General features: G+C 32.5%; 2 protein-coding genes across 11 annotated transcripts in view; one reads left to right on the top strand and one right to left on the bottom strand.

Annotated features, from left to right (window-relative positions):
* Nucleotides 1–9,242, top strand: part of LOC129906313 (leucine-rich repeat-containing protein 4B) — a 250,417-nt gene extending 241,175 nt beyond the window's left edge. For 9 of the 10 annotated variants that reach the window (XM_055982017.1, XM_055982023.1, XM_055982021.1 and 6 more), the window contains 7 exons: nucleotides 346–1,296; nucleotides 1,359–1,808; nucleotides 1,875–2,488; nucleotides 2,596–2,734; nucleotides 5,244–5,368; nucleotides 6,325–6,606; nucleotides 8,125–9,242. In XM_055982017.1, coding sequence (XP_055837992.1) covers nucleotides 346–1,296; nucleotides 1,359–1,808; nucleotides 1,875–2,488; nucleotides 2,596–2,734; nucleotides 5,244–5,368; nucleotides 6,325–6,606; nucleotides 8,125–8,254 — 2,691 coding nt within the window. In that variant the 3' untranslated portion in view covers nucleotides 8,255–9,242. The remainder of the gene's footprint in view (nucleotides 1–345; nucleotides 1,297–1,358; nucleotides 1,809–1,874; nucleotides 2,489–2,595; nucleotides 2,735–5,243; nucleotides 5,369–6,324; nucleotides 6,607–8,124) is intronic. The other variant, XM_055982024.1, reaches the window with a different exon arrangement.
* The window catches only part of LOC129906314 (rab3 GTPase-activating protein catalytic subunit), a 58,098-nt gene extending 37,852 nt beyond the window's left edge, over nucleotides 1–20,246 (bottom strand). The window contains exons 1-2 of the mRNA XM_055982025.1: nucleotides 18,881–20,246; nucleotides 18,653–18,825 (exon numbers count right to left, since the gene is read on the bottom strand). Coding sequence (XP_055838000.1) covers nucleotides 18,653–18,825; nucleotides 18,881–20,140 — 1,433 coding nt within the window. The 5' untranslated portion in view covers nucleotides 20,141–20,246. The remainder of the gene's footprint in view (nucleotides 1–18,652; nucleotides 18,826–18,880) is intronic.
* Between the last annotated feature and the right edge of the window lie 3,494 nt (nucleotides 20,247–23,740).

The raw sequence follows: 23,740 nt of genomic DNA, 5'->3' as shown, positions 1-23,740 counted from the left end.
ATTGTGGAACGTATTCATTGCTCATTCCAAGTTACGTAAACACTTGGTTTTAAGTACAATTAGTAGAACAATTTTTGTTGTACGTGTTTGACCAATTCAAAACAACAATATTTTCCACACGAGAAACTGTCCATGTGGACTTAAAAAAATTGCATTCTACACTTTCTTTTATAAAAAATTATCACGTCAAAATATATTGTGGAACGTATTGATTTTCCACCTAACATTTTCCACATTTCTTTTAAGCCTTTTCTTTCAAAATCTATTTTTCTGGTAAAATTCACATTACAAAAACACTTCAAACCGAGTGTACTATAGAAATTAATTGCTCTCCATCCGTTTCAGGTTGAATTCCCACTTTTACTAGATGCCTTAAATAAATATGCTCGTGACAAGCCCATCGACCTGCTTTATGTGAACAATTCAACGATAGACGAACTACAAGATGAAATATTTATTAATCTTCGCCTGCACAATGTTCAGTTGAGCAGTTGTAAGATAAAGCACATCGAAGATGGTACATTCAAAGGTCAAGAGACCGTTCTCAAGAATCTCAATCTTCAGGATAATCTATTGGAAGCAGTACCAATTGGTGCACTAAAAACCCTAACCATTTTAAATCTATTAGATTTGTCAAAAAATAGAATAGCTTCAATACCGGATAATGCATTTGATGGGCTAAGTAAGTTGTCGACATTAAAGCTTAACGATAATAATGTAAGCATTCAAGCTGGAGCTTTTATTGGGCTAGAGAAGAGTTTGAAAAATTTAAATCTCAAGGGTACACGACAGAGGCGTGTACCGGAATCAATTCGTGGCCTTAGATCTTTGGCTTTCTTGGATCTTTCTTTGAATGGCATCAAAGAGCTTCCAGGCGTCGGAGGTACTCGAACTTTTGAGGGTTTGGATTCTTTGACAGCTCTCAATTTGGAGAGAAATTTGATTCAAAATTTGGGTGAGACTGCTTTTGCAGGAGTCAAAAAAACTCTCAGTTCGCTGAGTCTCCTTAACAATCTATTGGCTGAATTCCCTGTGGGAGCAGTTCATTCGTTGAGAGAGCTTCGAGTCCTCGATATTGGTTTCAATTTGCTAACTGCACTCCCAGAAGGTGCTTTTCGTGGCAATCCCAGTATAACACTTTTAGCATTGGATGGCAATCCATTACCAACAGTGCCCGAAAAAGCATTCTCCCACTTGAATTCAACCCTCCGTGGCTTATCCCTGGGTGGAAGGTTTCTGCATTGTGATTGTAAACTGCGATGGGTTGCCGAATGGATAAGAAATGGAGACCTTCAGGTAAATACATAAATCTTCCACAATAGAATCACCCTAATTTCATTTGAACTAATTTTTCATAGGTCACATCACGTGAAAGAAATCCACAGTTTTGTGGAACTCCAAGTCGCTTCAGTGACCGCGGTTTCTATTCCATTCAACCAGAAGAGCTGACCTGTCCGGAATCAGAGGTTGATTTGAATGGCCCTGTTGGAGTGGTTGACTCATTGATTCCACGCATCAAGCCAACTATTGCAACAGCTTCAACAACTTCTGCCGCACCTACAACTCTATCTACAACTTCAAAAGCCCCTACAACCCCTTCAACAACAGTCACAACAACTACAGAAACTGTGACTGTCCGGAGGCCATCAAGCACTCTTCCACCTCCAGTAGCTTCACCATCCATCTCCCCGTCAACCACAAAAGAGATTCCTCCGCCACCAACTGCGGCATCTAGTACATCCACAGCCGGCACAACTACTTCAATTAAGCCTCCCTCTTTGGCAACCACACAATCAACCTCCACAACGGTGAGTTCACAAAATAAACCTTACTCAACAAGCTCCCCCTTGAATGGACTTATTTTTTCTTTCTAGTCAAAGACTCCCTCAAACATGCAACAACATCAATCTACGTCTTCATCCACCGGCACAGCACCGATTGCTACTAAAAGCCAAGCACCACCCCCATGGCGCCAACAGCAGCCAGGTGGACTTAGTGGCAATGGTGGTGCTGCTGCTTCATCAGCTGCTGGCATACCACATAAGCAACAACGGCCGCCACTTGTATTGGGCTTCCCACCACAGCGAGGCACTCGCATCGACGATGCCAATGAGGTGCAAGTGAAAAATGCCTTCCGCCAGGATAGCTCGGTCATAATTCAGTGGGATTCCGATACGGCCAACATCCTTGGCTTCCGTGTGGTGTATCGATTGTTTGGCGAAAAGAGCTTCAAGCAAGGTCCCCCACTCGAGTCCAGCGAACGTGAATTCAAGATAAAAAATGTCCCATCACAGGAGTGCATCATCGTGTGTGTCATATCATTGGAGGAGCTGCATGTCACTCCAGAGACTGTGCCGTATCAGCAGTGTCGTGAGGTGCGAACGGTTGCGTCGCAAACATCGAACATGGACAAGATTACAATAGCGGCCAGTGCAGCCATCTGTGGGACAATTATCGTGGCGGTAATTGTGTTCATTGCGGCAAGCAGGTTAAATAATTTTTAATTAGTACACGAATATCTGTGTGTGTGTGTGTGTTGGTTGGCAACTTATACGGTTTGGTTTTTTTTTTTTTTCTTTCCTTTTTTTTTTACAGACGATCAAGGAAACTACAAACTTCACAGCAAAAGAGCCCCCTGCCGATGGGAGGTTTACCTGTTAATTGTTGCGGACCAGCAGGCAGTCCAGGTCCATTGGGATCGATGGCTACATTGTCCGCATTCAATAATCACAAGGTAAGTTGCGAGGAGAGTTTTGTGTTGTTGTATTAACTTTACGACAAGAGTTGAGTACATTATTGGGTTACAACGTGACTCTACTGCGCTGATGGTATAATAAAAATGATGTTTAAGTGAAAAATCCTTTGAGAGATTGTAAAAAAATTTAACCAAAAAAAAAAAGTCTCCCGGATAAATTAAATTGTTAATCCTTTAAATGCAAAAAAAAATAGGGTTAAGTACGTTTTTTTGTAAGAGACCAACAATGTAGAGGGGACAGAAAAGAGAAAAGCCTTGAGTTTTGAACCCTTTTTTTGTGGGACAAGGAGTTTAACATTGTTCTGCATAGTTTGTTGACTATTTTATTTGAATAGAGGGGAACTCTTCGTCTTTACTCCATTCACATTCAAATGAACGTCAAATAAAAAGTTTTGATGAGGTATGTAGGTAGTTAAATTAGGATGCAAACGCACCTGCAACTCAGTCTTACTTTTGCAAACTTTGCGATTTTGTATTTTCGGAACGCAGTTCATCTTTTGAAATATGTTTTATGGGTGTTATAACAGTTAATCGTTATTAGAAGCTTTTCGGGTGGCTTAGCGAAAAGAATGACCAAGAATACCCTGACTCCATTTCCCGGAATACGTCTGTTACACACACACTTATTGTTTTTACATATCTCGAGTTAGATCCATCCCAAATACGTTTTATAACAGATTATAACAGTTAGTTTCAAAATTAAGCGAATAAACAGATCAAGCCTTCTTTATTATGAAACTAAGGATTAACAATTGATGTTAATAACATCACATTAAGGTGAACACTTAAATTCAGTTCTTGAAACGTCCCAATTGTATAACAGATTATAACAGATTATGCTCCCTTACAATACTAATATAATAACTCTTTATATCCATCTTTTAATACAAACGCCAAATGAAAGCATCACAAAAAAGAAAGATAATGCACTTTCTTTTCATTTAATGTGCATCAATAGTTGTGTTCAACGAGGATTTTTCTAGATCAGAACAGGACAGCACAGTTTTGTGAGAAACGTCACAACAAATTAGAACAGTCAAGCCAGAACTATAATTGTCGGATCGTCGGATGAAAACGGAGGGGAACAGCGCTCGCAACCGCACTCGACGGAAGAAAACTTGTCGAAAATACAAAGAAAACAACAACAATTGACAGTAGCTTCCGACTCAATCCGCCAATTATGGTTCTGCCTTCATTTAAACGTCAGTTGTCAAAAAAAAAAACAACAAATTGTAAATTGTGCGTGTTTTCCGTTAAATTTTCTTTTTTTTTTTTTTTTTGTGTTTTTACTGTGAAAAAATTTATTAAAAACTAGAAATATTCACACAACCAAATCAAAACATAAACAAAAAATGACAGCTTTATTTTTGACAGTTGTCACGAATCTGTTCTAACCTGATCTTACTCAAAAGCAAGAACAGAAAATACTGTTATAAACTGTTCTAGACAGCGTCAATGAACAGGAAACTAGAACAGTTCGGAACAGAAAAAAACATTAATGAACAGCAAAAAGCTGTTCTTTTCTGTCCAGAACAGCGTCGTTGAACACACATAATGACATCTAGGGTGCGTTTATAAATTCTTGACATTCACCTTTGCCTTTTTACTTTCAGAACTTATAAAATTTGCTTTGCATTTTCAGATTTCTCTTATTTAGGTTTTATTGAATAAAGCACAGAACAAGAAAAGTACACTGTCATTTTCAATTGACGTACTACACAACTTGTCAAATCATGACAACCACTATCTATTTATTTTGACACAACCAATAAAAGTTGGTAAATCTAATTTAAACTAAAACAAATAAAATGAGTGTAACATCATTTAACACAAAATTTCACTTTTTTATCTAAAATATGTAAACATCATTAAATTCTATCTCCAACTATGTACATATATAAAAGCCACCCTAAATACATTGAACAAGAACTACACATAGTAGGTACAAAACCTCGAAAACCAATGCAAGAGATGTCAATTTTCCACGCGAAGTAACACCTCTATACGCGGCAGTCACAGTCAGCAGTATTCAGTGTTCGACATAGGTATTCCTAATTACATTTCAAATCCGCATGACAGTCAAGTCAGTGTGTTACTGTATTCTGTTCTGTTCGTTCACTTTTGCCAACATTGTCAGATTATAGAAACCACAATTTCGATTCGTGTGCAAATGCATATTTTTTTTTCACCCCGTCTCCCCTTTTCAATTTGTCTATATGACAGACAGAGTGAGAGATATTAAAAGAAAAAAAAAATCTCATCCAATAGGTTAGAGTTAAATATATTTGCATTTTTGCTTCCTTAATACATATTAGAAATCGCAACGAAAAGTAAACAAAAAGAATTCACGTTTTCACCTCAGTAGTGATTTGTCTTTGAAACATCAGGTTGACATTTCATATAAAGAAAAACACATTTATTTACTTTTTTCTACTCTCGTATGCTTTGATTTATTTTTATTTTTTTTTTTTTTATTTAAAATTAACAGGAATGGGATCAAGTATCAGCTTATAGTAGCAGATCAATACCAAGACCTAGAATTTATCCAATGGATAATCAGGATGATTTAAGAAGTCACTTTTCTGGTATGCCAGGAAAAGTCAGTAAGGCAAGGTAAGTTTACACAAAAATGTGCTTGATGGTTGAGAAAAATGGGATATTGAAATAAAAATGTACAGCGAAAAAGGAAGTGATTATTATTATCATTTTGGTTTTTGCATTAATTTTTTGTATATTTTAAGTTGATTAATACACATACAACACACTTTATGAAGTGTGTCAAATAAATGTTTGACGTTTGTTAGTTGTCACATGTTTACAATTAGGAAAGTAATATAATAATTTTCAGCACTCAGCCACTTTGAATTGACATATAAAAGCTCTGCCTATATAGGAATTGTAAATGTATAACAGTTATAACATTTGTTTTCCAAACATAGTCATAAACTAACGGACTTCGAGTTACTGAATAGAACTCGTGACAGCCGAAATTCTTTCACTTGCAGCTCCTCTTGGCTCAACGTGGGCTAATTACCAAGTACAGAAATACATCTGTTATACACAGTTCATCCTCAATTATCACGAAGTCTTTTAATCTTAAATATATCTGCTGTCAGAAAATTTCCTTCATTTGTAGGCAAATTTACTAGATATCTCAAATTATAACAGTTATAACAGATTGCTAAATTAAAAAAATGAAGCTTTCAATGCGATTTATAAGACATAACTTCGGATTGTCTTGTAACCAATTTATTCTTGTGTCTATAGAATATGGTTTTCTATTTCTTTCAAAAAGTGAAGTCTTTTTTTACATTTGTGTTTATGACGTTTATTGTTTAAAACAAAGCGAAAAACTGTCATAATGACATATAATCTGCATAATCATTTAAAATTACGCTTCTATAAAATAAGTTTTAACAGTTATCCAATTATTAAACTTAATTTTAAACAATTGACAGCTGCCAAAGCTAACATTTAATTTGACTTATCTTCATCAAGTTATACATTTCCCCATTCCTAACTCATTACATAAACATAAAACAAAAAACATCAAAAAAAATTATCTTCAGATCCATTGCCGATGGCCAATCGCAGCACAGCTTTTCTAACAATTCACATCGCGGATATCTGGGCACAGCATTTCCTACAAATTTAGTTAATTCACGACCGGAATTGCGGCAATCACGTCAATCATTGGCAGCTGCATCCGAACGTATGTCGCGTGCCTCATATGCTGGCTCAATTCATGGTCCAACAAGTATTGCGTCTAGTTCAAGACGGTCACGGCCGCGATCTAGATCACGAGATCATTTAAATGGACCACATATTCACAGTCATCGACCAGGAAGCCGGTAAGTGGGTTAAAAAAAAATCGATATGGTACAACAACAACAATAAAAATCTAAAAACTCTAATGCTGCCGTGCACCTGCCTGCCTACTACTTTTACTAACAATTTTCAAACAATAAACAAAAACATTGAAGTCCCACAACAAAAAAATAATTAACAATATTTCACAAACTAACATACTTTTTCGTTTCTTGTGTTTCTGTTCTATTAATTATCTACGCTACAACTGTTCTATTTTTTTTTTTTGCTTTTCAGTCTTTTTTGTTTGGGTGGTGGTTACTTGGTTGTTTTGTTTTATCCGCTTGGATTAACTGAGTTGTTTAACTTTTCATTTATGAGACACTTTCGATTCTAAACTTTTTACTTTTTTGTTTAATCACTTCTGTAGGGTGTAAGAGTATTTAAATAAAATAGAAAATTCAATAAAAGTGAACGCTTTCAACTCCAGTTAGAAATGTCATTTACCTGAAAAAGACACAGTTTTCTGGGTTCTAAGATATTGAACCAAAAAATTAACGAAAATAAAGAGAATTGCCAATTAAGAGTCAGTGATATATTGCAGCAAGAAACATCAAAATCTCTGATTGAACCAGGTTATAATAGTTATAACAGTTTTGATTTCAAAATTGAAGTATAGACTGTTCAAAGTCTTTCATTTGATTTGAGAAAAAATTCTTGATTCTCAAAGTTCCTTCAGTTGTTATACCTAATATCCTTGAGAAGGGTTATTAACATTACAAAAAATATATCTGTTATACACAAAACTGTGCAGGTTTTATCACACAGATTATTATAAAAGGAAAAAACTAGCTATCCAGTTTTTATTGGAGGACTGTCAAAAAGTTTTTTATATTCACAAGCAATTTTACAAGGACAAGTCAATTTATGTATAACAGTTATGTATATCAAAATAATGACACAACTCATGGTTTTCCAACTACTTTCATTAGGGGAGCGAGCGGATTGATGTGCTGGTGCACATTAACAAGATATACAAAAATATATCTGTTATACACATAACTGTACAGGTTCAATGACCAAAAACCATGCAAAGGAAGAAGCTTTTTAAGTCTTTTGATGGGTAGTGATCAGCTAATTTTCATCATTTGCTTGTTAGTTTTCACAGATCATGTGAATATATAACAGTTATAACAGTATTTCTAAATTGAAAACACGCTTCGTGAGTCTTGATAAAAATCTGGGTCTTTTAAAGACCCGCATTCACCGATGTCGGAGAAGAATTCAGCTAGGACTCATTACCAGCAGACAAAAAACATCTGTTATACATATTATACAAACGCTGTCACATTGTTGGCATATTAATTTCTTTTCACAAAGGGATCAGAAATTATTTGTGCCTTCTAATAGGCTATCGATATTCCTAACTGGCGTTGAACATTTTTATTTTTCCTTAAAAAAAAAATGGCAACACTCCACTACGTTTCTGTTTTTAAGTGTTGCCACTGGTTTATTTAAAAACATGATTTTTTTTTTTTTTTTATTAAAAATATTTTTTGTAGATACTCGACAGCTGGTTCGACACATACACTAAACAACTATTGTGACACATCAGATAATTGGACTGAAAATGATATGGAAATTTATATGGCTAGAAATCCGACAACACGCAATGGATTGGTGCCATTATGAGGGCGGGTTTTTTTGTCCTGATATTTCGATGTTGTATTAAATTTGGATGAGATTTTCTGACGGTACGTTTCTCGGCCACGATTACACGTTCGGCCATATAAGGATTATAATCAGCAGCAGCAACAACAAAATCAACAACAACAACAACAACAAGACCAACAACAACAACAGCAATATGAAGAACCTCAACGATGGAGACAACGACAACAAGAAAGGTTTCATCGTCGTCGCTTTCATCACCATCATCATCTTCAACATCACCAACATCATCAACAAAATCAACGACATCATCATATTCATTCTCATTCACCGTTGCCTGCTCGTTGTACATCACCACCAGATGTTGTACCACGTCCTGCATCTTTTACTATAAGTAATAGTTCTACTACAAGTAGTACAACTATTACAACAACAGGACATCACACACCATCACCACCACCACCACCACCCGTTGTCATTGGTGCTGCTAATAATCTTTTAGGTGAGATTGTGGTCGAGAATTATTTCGATGAATATAATAGACAGGAAATCCGCCATTCACGTGCGATACAATTAAAAAGATTTGACTCTTCAACGATAGAGCCTAATCAAAGTAGTAGTAGTATAAATAATAATAATATTAGTTCTAGTAGTAGTAATAATCATAATATAAACAATAATAATAATAATAATGATAATAATAATTTTTTGCATTCCGGTACTAATAATATAAATATAAATAATAATTCTAATGTCACTTATGATAGATTAAGAAACCTCAATACAACAAACTTCGAAACCGTTAACGAAATTAGTAAATCAGATTTGAACGAATTCAACGATGACAGTTATATGTAAATTTATTAGTAACTTTAAGCAAAGCAAAAAAGGTGCAATATTAATCTTTGTTAATAAATGAAATTATTTTTTTAAAGCTGCTTGATAGTGCTCTTTTAAGGGTGGATGCATTATTAAATAAAGATTTTATTAAGAAATATTCAGATTGTTTTTTTTTTTTCAGTTTTATGTTCTTTCGTTAAGTTTTTTTTTTACGAATTAACATAAAACACTTTACAAAAGCCAACTTCATCAATGTATGTATAACAGATTTTGACAGTAGGACAATCAGTCTCTGCAATTTCGACTTTTAATATTAAAACACTCGGAGATGCAACTTTTAATTTTAAAATCCTCTGATTGGAAAGCTTTTTAAAGAATTATACAATTTTTTTTTTTTTACAGCCAGTTGTCGAATGAATATAATTTTGTATGACAGTTGGTCAATCAGAGCATTGAAAAATCCCATACTTGTTTCTCTCTTCAAGAGATTTTATATGTTGTATGAAAGTAAAATCGTTTTCTCAGAATAATCCATTTTTTTTTTTAAGAGCCGATTTTTCAATCTTCTAATAAACAGTCAGTTAATTGTTCGACGAATAAAGTTATTAGGCTCATAAACAATCAGATAACAAAATTGAATTTTTCAATTAAAAAAACTCTATTCTACAGAATAACAAAAAAAATGTCAAATTCAAAAATATTCAAAATTAAACGTCATTTTTGTTCATAATTAATTTTGTTTTCTTGTGTTCCCTTATATTTTTTAAACGTGGTCTTTAATTTAGTGGTCTTTAAATTTGTGAAAAAAAGCATCTTAATAATTTATAATCTCAAAAAAATCCATTTCTTCAATATTTTCTTTAAAACAGCTTTGACAATTGACACACTATTTTTGTTGAGATTATTCTTTAGAATAATTTTTATTCGTCTCTGAAAGAAGCAGATAGATTTATTCCTCTAATAAGGCCCATTTGCTGAAACGAGTCTTAAATATTTATGTGAAACATAAACCCTTAAGTTCTACATTACGGTTTGCACGAACTTCAAACTGTGTCATAAATTCCTCTAAGTTTAACATAACTTAGGGGGAAGAAATAGTAAAACTTAAGCTGTTATGTTCTACCTAGGCACTTTTATTTTATGAAAAAAGCAAGAATGTCGCTCAAAAATTGATGTCGGTAGTACAAAGGACATGAATTATTATCAATTTAATAAAAATAAACTTACATTCATTAACTTAAACCATCCACAGATGGTACAATTTACACCACAGTTTTTTGTATGAGGCACTATTTTGCTGTCATATTTCATTGACTAATTTTGACACACCAGCACATTTACACACACACACGAATAATTTTTGTTTAACCAATTAACACTTATTTTTGGCTCAAATATACTTTTTTACACTTTTATTCCGCAAGATAAAGACACAAACTTGAAAATTTAACGATATTGTTGTATATTAATTGCTAAATTGCTCAAAATCTATTTAAATTATTTGACGTTTCTATTGATTTGACTTTTGAATTTGAAGTTCTCAGCGATTTATATCATGAAAGTAAATCATTGCTAGGTTAAACATAAATATTTTTTAGCAACTTAGAATAAACTAAGTAAAACACAAGAGTTATGTTCGACCTAGCTAAGATGAGAATTTATGACTAGTATGAGCAAATGGGCCTAAATGTTTTATTAAAGGAATAAGCTATATCCGGCTGTTGAAAAATTGATTTTTTCTCTATTTGAGGAATAAGTGCTAACTGACTGTTTAACTGACTATTGAAAAATTGGCCCTAAACGAAATAGTTTCAGAAGAATTTTTAAATATTTTCAAGGAAGAACGACGTATTCATGTCGTTTTTGACACATGCGGAAGAGCTCAGGGTATTTCTTGGAATACACACTTTTATTACAAATTTAATTCCGAATGAGCTATTTTTGCAACACTTTGGTCCATAGGAATAGAAAATTCAATATAATTCAATTGTAAATACCAATCTTAATTTATTATTTTTCGTTTTGTATGGCTTAACTCTATCTGTAACTACTTGCTTTTCGTTAGAAACATACTCGTTAAATGTTCATTACTGAAATTGCCTTTTCAAAGAAAAAAAAAAAACAACATGGTTGCCAATCGCAAGAAGATTCTATGAACACTATTTTTAACTTGTTTTTTTTTTTTTTTTTTAATCTAAGTTATTGTGCAAAATAAAGCGACTTTCCAGACTCAACTTATGGACGGATGAAAAAAATCAAGAAATCAAGAGATTGGTTCTTTAAATAAGCTAAACAAATATTGAAAATTGCATTTGAAAAGATTAAAAAAACAAAATTTGAAAACCCAATTTATTTATTTTTTTTTTTTAATATTCTTATTTATTTCTATGCATTAGCATTGCTGAAATTTTTTATCGATGGTGTTTGATAACATTTTTATAATAATATAATATTATCAAAGTGGTAACCATATGTATGGCTTCAGTAACAAAATGAAAATGCAATTTTAAATTTTTGTCAAGTTTGAAAAATAAATGCAGTTATGGAGAAATCATGTTGCAATAGTTTCCTTCACAGTAAAGCAAAGCCATGACCTAATTTAAAAGTCCTCAGAGTATTGATTTAAAAACAGAAAATTGTTTTCAAAGAATAAATTTTTCAAATAACTAAAAGTTATATGAGAGTTGACGTAAAAACATTCTTCTTGACCTTTTTTTAAAATAAATTTATGTCAGCATACCAAAGCGTTTGCAATGTTTGTAATTTCTGAGGTCATCAATCAAATATCAATTTTTATAATTTAAACTAATTGGTCACTGTGACGTATGCGTAACATTTTTTTTTTTAATATAATGCTTTCAAGCTCTAAACAATACATTAAATGTGTTTTTTTTTTCATTTTCAATCGCATTTAAATAAAAAACAAAATAAAAAGATAAATACAGAAATGCTTAATGCACTCCACCCTTAAATTATACAACAGAAAAACTTCATTTGAATTTCGTTCGAATATACACAAGAAAAATTATTATTGTATACAAATAAATTAAAAATAAAAAAAAAATATATATAGGCATTCTAGCTGCAAAACAAAAAACTATGTATTATAACATTTAAGAACATATCTTAGATTATTAAAACAAATTAAATAATAAAAAACCAAAAACAGCATGTGTTACGGTTAATTTAAAAGAAAATATATAAAAAAAATAATAATTATGTATGTAGGTGCTAAAATAGTTAACAACAAATATATAAAAAATTGTTAAAATTTTAAATAAAATTGTATTAAAAAAAAAAATTAATTAAATAAATCTAAAATTAAAAATTAAACATAAATCAAATAAGTCAAATTATACAAACATAAAAAATAGAATTGATTAAACAATGTATAATTATTAATATTGCAATGCTGCTTATATTGTTTTTTTTTTTTTTATAATTTTTGTATTAATTTTAAGTTTACTTATTGATTTTTTCCCTTTTTTGTATAAAAATAAATTTTTTTTTAATAAAAATAAAACTATTTTCTTTTGTTTTTTTATTTTTTTGCAGTTTTTTTTTTTAAGTTCATAAACCTGCCACTTTATGTTCTATTCCAGCATACATATATAAAAATAATATGACACAAGTTGTTTTTTTGCGAGCTTCGCATCTGTTCGCACACAAATTTCCACTTAAGAGGACACAATATTTCCTTATTTGAATTGTCAAAAGAAACAAATTGTTCTAAATGTGTGTAAGTTTGCTCATTGTTGCGCAAACAAAAACTAAAGCAGAAAAAAATAATATAAATATAAGAAGAAGTTCAAAGGAATTCCCATTAGTCCTTCTATTTTTGGGCCAAAAAATACAGACAAGTTTATTTTTTTTTTTGCAAAAAAAACAACAAAAACAAAAAAAAAACTATGATGATGATGATAATAGAACAAAACTTTTCACTTCGTTGAATGTGCTTAAAGCAATGACACACAACGGTAATATTGCCATAAAGGAACGAACACACACTGAATATATCCTGTGAAAGCTCAACGGGTTGCTGAATACAAATAACGACCGAAAGAGCAATTGAAATAAATGTTAATAAGGATGCAACTAGAGAGGAATTATGTTTGCAACTATTTCCTGTGCGTGTGTTTGTGTATGTCTGCTGTACACAGAATGTGTACTTACATTTTTAACTTTTCAAAAAAAAAAAACCTTTAATTTTGTTTATTTTTTAACTTTTTTACACAATAGGGAAAAATGTATATACAAAAAAAAAAACAAAAGAAAAAAAACTAGAATTAAGAGGAATCGATGGGGCAAGTGTAGAAAAAATGTCAGCCCCTAAATCGCATTCAAAGCAAATGAACACAGTTGAGAGTTAACGTTAACATTAAAGAAAAAAATTACTTAGAATTAGTTTTAAATTTAATATAAAAAAAATGAAAACAAAAATAAAACATTATTCTAAAATTGTAGATATTAGTTATAGAATAGAAAATAAATTAAATTAAATCACACAAAATTAGATTACACAGCAAATATAGATACGCTACTATTAATGGGAACAACTAAGAATTAAATTAAAAAAAAAAAATATAATTGCAAAAATAATTAAAACTTAAACTTAGGCTTTGTAAATAAGAAAAAAAAAGAAAATTATTAATTTTTAAAATAAAATGTAGAATTAAATTATAGGTAACTTTATATAAATATGCAAAACTGCCTTAGCACGAAACTTAGAAATTATAAAAAAAAAGAAAAACATAGAAATAGATAAAAATATATACGAATACTATATTGTTTGTTGGGTTTTTTGTTTTTAGCTACTTATTATATTGTTTGCTAAAATGTTATATATACAGTGCACTAATATGCATTATGCAATTGCATAATATGGAATTTATTATACGATGCTGTGTAAGAGTAGGATTTAGATATTTCATGTAAATGTAATTAATTATAAAATATATTTTTAATAAATAAACAAAGATTTATTTTGTGTGATTATTTCTGTGATGCATTCACTACTTTGGAAGTTGGCGGGAGCGGTAAGTAAAAATATATATCACATGCATTTTTATTGAAAAAAATTATCCGCGTTGAACAAAATTTTCATTTCAGATCTATGTTTTTATTTTTGTATTATCATATTAGTAGGAATTTCATTGGACAGAAAGAGAGAAAAAAAGTTTGTACAAAGGGCTGAACATAAGAGAAGATTATTTGCTTAATAAAAACGCTTAAACAACTTCGTAAAGAAAGATGCATCTTTTTTCGAAAATTGTTCTTTTCCAAAGTGAAAAAAATTAAATTTGGAACGTTTCACAGATGCGAGAATATAGTAATGGTATGGGAAGCAATCTTATTTGGTGGAGCGTTCGAACTACAATTTGTTGTAGCCCAAGTTGATATACTGGAGGCTATTACACATTCCATTAAATTCCTATAAACACAGTTAATCAAACAGTGAATTCAATATTAAAACGTTTCATTGCTTTACTGGGTGTCATATTCACACTAACTAACCTGAATATACTGAAAATGTTTAGGTTTGGACGATACCAAAAATCTATGAGGCAGAAAAACAATAACTTAATAAGAAACAGCTTGATATCGTAAAAAAAAAGAACTTAAAAAGGCCAAATCTCTATATACGTTGAATACCTTTATGATGCTTTAAAATTACAATTTTACGGACTCAGTTAAAAATCAAAGTATTCACAACTAATAATTTTGTAAAAAAAAAAAATTATTTTAACCTTATGAAAACGCCAGTCATTTAAAACACCTTTTTTGCGCCGAACTCATTTGTTGTTAGGACATACAGCTATGGACAAAGAAATAGCACACTTTTGATTTTTCTTACAAAAATTGGATTTATTTGGGACCTTTTAACTTATATATTATAATTTTTATATCAGGGCATGCATTAGCTTATAGGGATTCATAAAATTAATAAATATAAATTATTTTATTTCAATTCAATTTTTAAAAATTATAATTTGTAGAGAATACCCTTTTTTCTTGTGGACAAAGAAATAGCACACATTCGGAAAATCATAAAAATAATCATTTCTAAGCAAAAATTCTTACAATTTCCAATAAATTCAATACTACTAAGTTGGTAACTTGTTAGTAGACCACAGTTTTTCAAAGTTCCTTCGCACCTCTTTGGTAAACTTTCAACTAATGTCTGGTATCCACTTTGTGGAGTACGGTAGCACGCTTCTTTGATTCTGGCCCAAAGATCGTTTGAATTTTTGAATTTTCTTTTCCCACGCGTAACCTTGACATCAATTTATAAATTTTCTATGGGGTTAAGATTGTGAATTTGAGATGGCTAGGTGCAAACATCGATTTTTTCGTCCGAAAACCTATCTTGTACTATTTCTGATGCATGTTTGGGTCATTGTCATGTATGAATATCTTATTAGAATTTATCAATTCTGCCATCCACCTAACCAATGGGTCCTTACGATGCCAGGAAAATGCGCCCCTTCGGACAAAATCGTGCGAGATGACTTAAATGGCCCATATTTGCGTTTCTTTGTGATCGCTCTATCCACTCGTATGGAAGTTTTGCTGGGAAGAAGTTAACGCAATTTAATTTCAGAGTTTAAATTTCTATTTGCTCTTTCTAAATAAATGGCTTTATCCATCATTTATTCGAAAAATTAAGAGTTTAAGCTAATTGAGAAGGATTTTTCCCTTGACTATGAAGATCAAAAGTAATTCTCCCTTTTTTCGCAATTTAATAATTTGTTCTGCCTATTTTTTTCAAAAATACTTGTTAATTCAATAGTAGCAATAAAATGAATGCATTTTTGTCTACAACTTTTGAACGCGAAATAAAAACTTAACCGTTAAACAAATGTGTGCTATTTCTGTGTCCACTAGCGAAAGAGACAGAAAAAGCATTATATTGCTAGTGCAAATAAATATAGAAAATAACGGTATTTTTAAGATATTTTTGTCTCCATCACTTTATTTCATATAATGATAACAAATTATAAAAAAAAACAGCTAATATAATAAATAAATATTTAGTATAATAGCTGTGTTTTAAAAAAAAAACTAAGTAGTTACTCATTTTTAATTTTAAACGTAAAACAAACACAAGTAAGTATTCTGACCCAAATAACTGGTTCAATTTTAACGAAGATGTTTAATGCAAAAGCATTGTATTGTCTGAAAATCAAAATTTTCAAAAATTAAATTTTTAGATTTTAAAAAAAATTTTGATTTTTTTTTTTTTTTTTTTTTGAAAAATTAAATTTTCGAAAACGGGACATTTTGAAATTTCAGTTTTTAAAAAAATAATCTTTTAAAACACAACTCTAACGATATTGAATACATCTTAATAAAAGAAACAGATTGCATACTTTTTTAGAGCTCAAATTCACTTCAAATGTTTGGTTTTTACTTTGAAGAACGAATTTTTCATTTTTTTCAAAAACATACCAAATTTTATTTTCGTGCGATCCAGTAGTGCATTTTATTTTTTTTTTTTATCCCAGTAAAAAATAGTTTATTTAAGGTGGTAAAAATATGAACTCATAAATACCAAAACCTTTTAAAAAAACTAAAAGTTGCATCTTTTACTCTTGTAATTGACCCTACAAATTTTTCAGTTAACTTAAAAATTCGCTGTACATACTTTGTTGATATAAAAAGAAGGCAATTTTAAATGAACGTTCATGATTTACATGATCATTTCTTATGTCCAATAAGAAATGGTTTACATGATTTTTTCAAAATTTGTTTATTTCGACGTCAAAAATTATTTCCGTTACAATGAACATAATTTAACTAAACAATGGCCCTTAGTAATAGACCCGAATTCAGCAAAAACTCGATTTAAACAAAAAATAAAACATATGTATATCTCACTTCCAAATTAAAAAAGTGCTATGATTTCAAAAGTTAGATACATGTTTTATTACCAATAATTTTTACTTGCGATATAGGTACTATATATCAAGTTATGTATTCGTACAAAAAAAAAAAGTTGAGATAACATTTTTCCATAACATTACGATGGTAGAGAATGCCAAAAAAGTGGGTCCCGGAAGTCCGTCTGTCTGTCTGTATAAGGAGCTACAGCCTAAACGGATGGACCGATTAATGTCAAACTTGGTGTGTAGCGTTATTTGGCGACTCTCCAGAGGGGTTTTTGGAATTAATTTTTTTGGACCAAAAATAACGGTACTTGTCATATACCGATTTTAGTAAAGTTGAAATTGCTCAAAAACGGCTCCAACGATTTTGTTTAAAAAATTCAAATGTAAGTTTTAAGACAAGGTCTATCTTCTAATGAAAAATTTTTTTTTTTGAAAATCATTATTAACGGTACCTGCCATAGAACCGTTTTTTTTTAAATCCGATTATCTCCGAAAGTGCTTATTCTATTTCAACGAAACTTTTTGTGATGAAGAATTTATATAATTTAAATATAAGCCAAAAGCAAAATTTTGAAAAAAATACTTTTTGGATTTTTAAAAAAATTTTGAAAATTTTTTTTTGAAAAATCCAATTTTCGAAAACGGGACATTAAATTTTTTTGAAATTTTGTGTTTAGATGTTGATCAGTGATTTCTACAAAATGGCATACCAATTTTATTTTAAAACTTTTTTTCCAAGAAATTATTTATAAAAAATTAGTTTTTTAAAAAACGGCTCTAACGATTTTGAAATTTTTTTTTCTAAAAATGCATGTTAGTATATCAGTCAAAACTGCATACTTGTTTTGGGGGGCAATTTGATTTCAGATTTTATATTATTTTTTTAAAAAACGAATTTAATTTTTTTTTTTTTTCCCATATATTTAGATTTTCCAAATTTCTATATAAAAAGTCTTTAAAATTTAAGCAACTTTTCAGACAGAATTTTTTCAGAGAATTCAAATTATCTAATTTTTAGTTCCAAGAGATCCAGATTCGAAAAATACCAACCAAAACATCATGACTCGGTTTGCTTGGTTTTGAGAGATAAAATGATACATTAAGGACCCACAGGATTTATGCGTATATGGGTGATAAAATAAAATGTATGGAAACTTCAATGGATCTTTAATTTGGATTTATAAGATGTAAAATTGTTACCTACCTTTTCTCATTTGTATCGATCCTGTTTTTTTTTTGGCTATTCTATTTTGGCGGTCTCTATCTTTATTTGACATCTAAATTGCAAAAATATTTTTATAATACTAATTCTGAACGAGGATATTGTTTCAGCAATTAACGACGACGTAGCCTTGAAAAGCTGATTGTGACTACCTATAGATTTGCAAAATTATTTCAAGTGTGTGCAAGTATTTATCTAAATGTTTTAAGCATTTAATTGACAAAAACCATCCTGGGCCCCTATTTTAGTTCTATTTTACATTCTACATATATTCCTTTTCAGTGTATTTTAAAGTGATTTCAATGACTACAGGGACACATTTGAAATATCTCGGCACAGCTCTAATATTAATTGAGTGTCTTTTTCCTATAGAGCCCATTTTATTGACAAGAGTAAAAATATGTATTTCGTTTTACCATCTAATTAAATAGTTTTCATATTTTTGAAACCAAAAAGAATTCAACTCACCCCGGAATTTGCAAACAATTATCCAATCGATATCGCAGTTCCATTGTGAAATTGGCCCACAATTGTGCCATTCCGCCTTTCCCACCAAAATGTGCATTGCACGTAGCCAACAAACAACTCAGCCTAACAACCAAAGAATCCGATCCTGCTGACTTAATACGAAGTGGATCAAACTGAAAGAAAAATTTTGCATTTAAGAATGTTCAAACGAAAAAAGACTTAACCAACCTTATTCTTGGCATTCTTAGAATATGGAAACAAAGCCTCTGGCTGCATGTCCGGAAAAATATAACTTATCATCTCCAACAACTCATTGTCTTTAATCGGTCCAGCAAGTTTCTTTTGTGGTGACCACTTCCGAAAGGGAGAAGCTGTCACATCAAACTTGGACTTGGTTAGCTGATCCAAAGGATTAGGTTCATCACCAGTTGCGCTACCATAACTACGACCGACATAACTCTCTACTGTTTGTAGACTCTTCTGAAGATACAAATAATCATCGAGGGCACTCGATAAATAGCTCCTTGCCCTAGTCATAGCCCGAACAGACCACATGTGAGCTTTCGATGCTACAAAGTCGGTATAGTTTGCCGTATCTATTGCAACATTTTCGACTATATCTGGCCAAGAGCAGTGAACTAACAATTCAGTCTTGGAATCACTGAAATATCCATATGGCAGGGCAACAAAATATGTACCGTCCATTGGACTCTCGTCGACAGTTGACTCAAATTCCGAATTGGGATTGACAAAGAAGGGAACTTTCATTCGATTGGTGTATTTGGTAATGTTGCCAAGTGCATAAGTCTGACGAACCGACACAGTAGCCGAACCGTGCGGTCCTCCACTTAGCTTCTCTTTAAAGATTGTCAACAATCCAGAAAGATACTTGCAAGAAGGAGGAGCCGTTTCAAGAGCAACCACATCGAAATTAACCCTCACCGATTGACCCACCCAAACTCCGAGGAAAAAGTTCCATGCCGGATTGAAAACGGGAATGAAAATCGGCACCGTCGAGTTTGTCTCGGCGGCGACAACGCTCGCAGAGCTCAAAAAGAAACTACAATCATTTGTGCTCGAGATGTAGCCATGAGCTTGTTCGACTAAAACAAATCTTCTTAACCCATACCACTTGGCTAAAAGATGAGTGTCATTCGTGTCAGTTGGACAGAATGTATTCTCTAAACTCATTAAATCAGAAAACATCTGAGGTTCATCGAGATTCGAAGATGTTTCTAATTCATCTTCTGGAATTTCAGCTTGATAATAGCTAACAGTGAATTCTTTCTTACCCAATTTGAGTGTTTCAGTTTTGATATTCCAATGAGTATTGAAAAGTTGATTTTTTGTTAATGGTGGACCTTTGTCTGCAGATGAAAGATTCCAATCTTGGATTATTTCACCCAATTGGGCATTGAATGACTCCCAATCGGATTTGGTACTAAAGTCTTCGCGATAGAAACCATTTTCATCGATTTCTTCAGCCATTTTTCTAAATAGATATTATATTTAATTTATTTTCTTTATTTGGAGAACGATTTTGATAATGCAACCACGTAAATAAAAATATTTTTTGGGAACTTTCAAGAAAAACAAAAGCAGCAGAGCTGTCAAAATAGAACCATATGTTTTCCTATAAAATAATTATGGCAACATTCAAGTTCAGGGAATTAATTATAGAAAGTCGTATATAAAATAGTGCATTCAGCGAATTTATAATTTTTTTAAATAAATAATCAAAAACTGAAAATAAAAATGGATGTCGTTTTCCAAAATTATGATAAATCACTCCATTTTTGTGCAATTTTGGAATTTGTTCACGACGAATTTGAAGAGTGGAGTGATTTGACGTTTGCTTTGCATGTGTTTGTAATACTAAATAATAAATAAAATAATAACAGAATCTTTAAAATCTTTTTTCAGTCAAGCCTGGTATGCTGCTCGCGCTAAATTTTAGCTGAGATAAAATTCCCATACAAGTTATCGATAACTTGTATGGGATCCATTTTATCTCGGCTAAAAATTTTCGATAATTTGTATGGGGGCTAAAATTTAGCGCGAGCAGCGTACCAGGCTTCAATCTTCTTCTTCTTCTTCTTCTTCCTTTTTCTCGGCGCTGTTATGATCTCGATGTCGAGGGGATCATAACTATCCCACGTAACTGCTTCACACTAGTGATCCGCCTGTGGGGTTCGCCGGGTTGACCTCAGAAATCGGCGGCAAGCCTCCCGGTTTTGTATTGTTCCATTTCTAAGGCCAACTGAATGCTGGTGGTTTTGCATTTGCTTGTACCAGGAGTTTTTAGGCCTACCTTTCTTTCTATTTCGTGTTGGAACGTTGTATGATATTGCTTTTTTGACGGGGTTCTCAGGATCTCTCCTTTGAACATGGCAATACCAACTGAGTCGGTCGTGTTCAATTTTTTGGGAGATGGTGTTTTTAACATGAAGGCTTCCTCGGATCTTCGTACTTCTAATTCTATCAAGCTTTGTTACTCCTGCTGTCATACGAAGCATCTTCATCTCAGCTGCCGTTAACTTACTCTCATACTTTTTGTACATTGTCCAACATTGTGAACCGTATGTGAGTGCTGGACGCACAACTGCGGTGTAGAGTCTTCCTTTCAGCTTAGGGGGCATTTTTCGATCACAGAAGATGGCAGAATTTTCCCGCCACTTCATCCACCCTACGCTTACGCGATGATTGATATCGTCATCACAAGTACCTTCGTTATTTATCATAGACCCCAGATATTTAAACTTTTCACACTTGGGAAGCACTACACCATTCAAATAAATGTCAGGAATAGGCCTGTGTGGATCAGAAAATGGGCAGCATAGGTAAGGCTTGGCCACACCGGAGGGTACGCGGTAGAGGTACGGGTAACGGTATGGGTACTTGTATGAAAAAAATTCCAAACTGACACATCAACGTTCGGGTGTGGAATTTTTTTAATACAAATATCGTTGCCGCTACCCGTACCGCTACCGCGTACCCTCCGGTGTGGCCAAGCCTGTAAGGCTTGGCCACACCGGAGGGTACGCGGTAGAGGTACAGGTAACGGTACGGGTATTTGTATGGAAAAAATTCCAAACTGACACATCAACGTTCGGGTGTGGAATTTTTTTAATACAAATATCGTTGCCGCTACCCGTACCGCTACCGCGTACCTTCCGGTGTGGCCAAGCCTGTATTCTGTCTTTTTCGCGCTTATGCGGTACCCACTACCTTCTAGAACATCCACCCATACATCAAGTGCTCGTTGCAGGGATATCGGGTCTTCACTTATGATGGCTCCATCGTCAGCAAAGAATAACTGATGCACTTTTGGGTCCGTCACTTTGCCTTCAAGCAGGTAATCAAGAACGGTAATAAAGAGCAGAGGACTCAAGACGCTTCCCAAACGTGAATTTTTCAACTCCAATTGAATTGTATGCGAAGGATATCGACTCACAGAGCACAAAAATGTATTTTCTATAAGTTTTGGACTTGTAGTTTTGTTTTTAGAGAATTTTGAATTTTGCAAGTTTGATAGTGTTTAGACGTTTGGTTAAGGAGTTATGACGATTTAAACATTTTTAAAAGTCATTTTCTCCAAACGTGAATTTTTCAACTTCAATTGAATTGTATGCGAAGGATATCGACTCACAGAGCACAAAAATGTAGTTTCTATAAGTTTTGGACTTGTAGTTTTGTTTTTAGAGAACTTTGAATTTTGCAAGTTTGATAGTGTTTAGACGCTTAGTTAAGGAGTTATGACGATTTAAACATTTTTAAAAGTCATTTTCTCCAAACGTGAATTTTTCAACTCCAATTGAATTGTATGCGAAGGATATCGACTCACAGAGCACAAAAATGTATTTTCTATAAGTTTTGGACTTGTAGTTTTGTTTTTAGAGAATTTTGAATTTTGCAAGTTTGATAGTGTTTAGACGCTTAGTTAAGGAGTTATGACGATTTAAACATTTTTAAAAGTCATTTTCTTAAAACGTGAATTTTTCAACTCCAATTGAATTGTATGCGAAGGATATCGACTCACAGATCACAAAAATGTATTTTCTATAAGTTTTGGACTTGTAGTTTTGTTTTTAGAGAATTTTGAATTTTGCAAGTTTGATAGTGTTTAGACGCTTAGTTAAGGAGTTATGACGATTTAAACATTTTTAAAAGTCATTTTCTCCAAACGTGAATTTTTCATGTCATGACATGACATGACATGACATGACATGACATGACATGACATGACATGACATGACATGACATGACATGACATGACATGACATGACATGACATGACATGACATGACATGACATGACATGACATGACATGACATGACATGACATGACATGACATGACATGACATGACATGACATGACATGACATGACATGACATGACATGACATGACATGACATGACATGACATGACATGACATGACATGACATGACATGACATGACATGACATGACATGACATGACATGACATGACATGACATGACATGACATGACATGACATGACATGACATGACATGACATGACATGACATGACATGACATGACATGACATGACATGACATGACATGACATGACATGACATGACATGACATGACATGACATGACATGACTGACATGACATGACATGACATGACATGACATGACATGACATGACATGACATGGACATGACATGACATGACATGACATGACATGACATGACATGACATGACATGACATGACATGACATGACATGACATGACATGACATGACATGACATGACATGACATGACATGACATGACATGACATGACATGACATGACATGACATGACATGACATGACATGACATGACATGACATGACATGAACATGACATGACATGACATGACATGACATGACATGACATGACATGACATGACATGACATGACATGACATGACATGACATGACATGACATGACATGACATGACATGACATGACATGACATGACATGACATGACATGACATGACATGACATGACATGACATGACATGACATGACATGACATGACATGACATGACATGACATGACATGACATGACATGACATGACATGACATGACA

Source organism: Episyrphus balteatus, chromosome 1 (assembly GCF_945859705.1).
Source record: "Episyrphus balteatus chromosome 1, idEpiBalt1.1, whole genome shotgun sequence".
Classification (NCBI taxonomy): Eukaryota; Metazoa; Arthropoda; class Insecta; order Diptera; family Syrphidae; genus Episyrphus; species Episyrphus balteatus.
The sequence above is the reverse complement of the archived record's forward strand: the minus strand, read 5'-3'. Positions and strand labels throughout refer to the sequence as shown.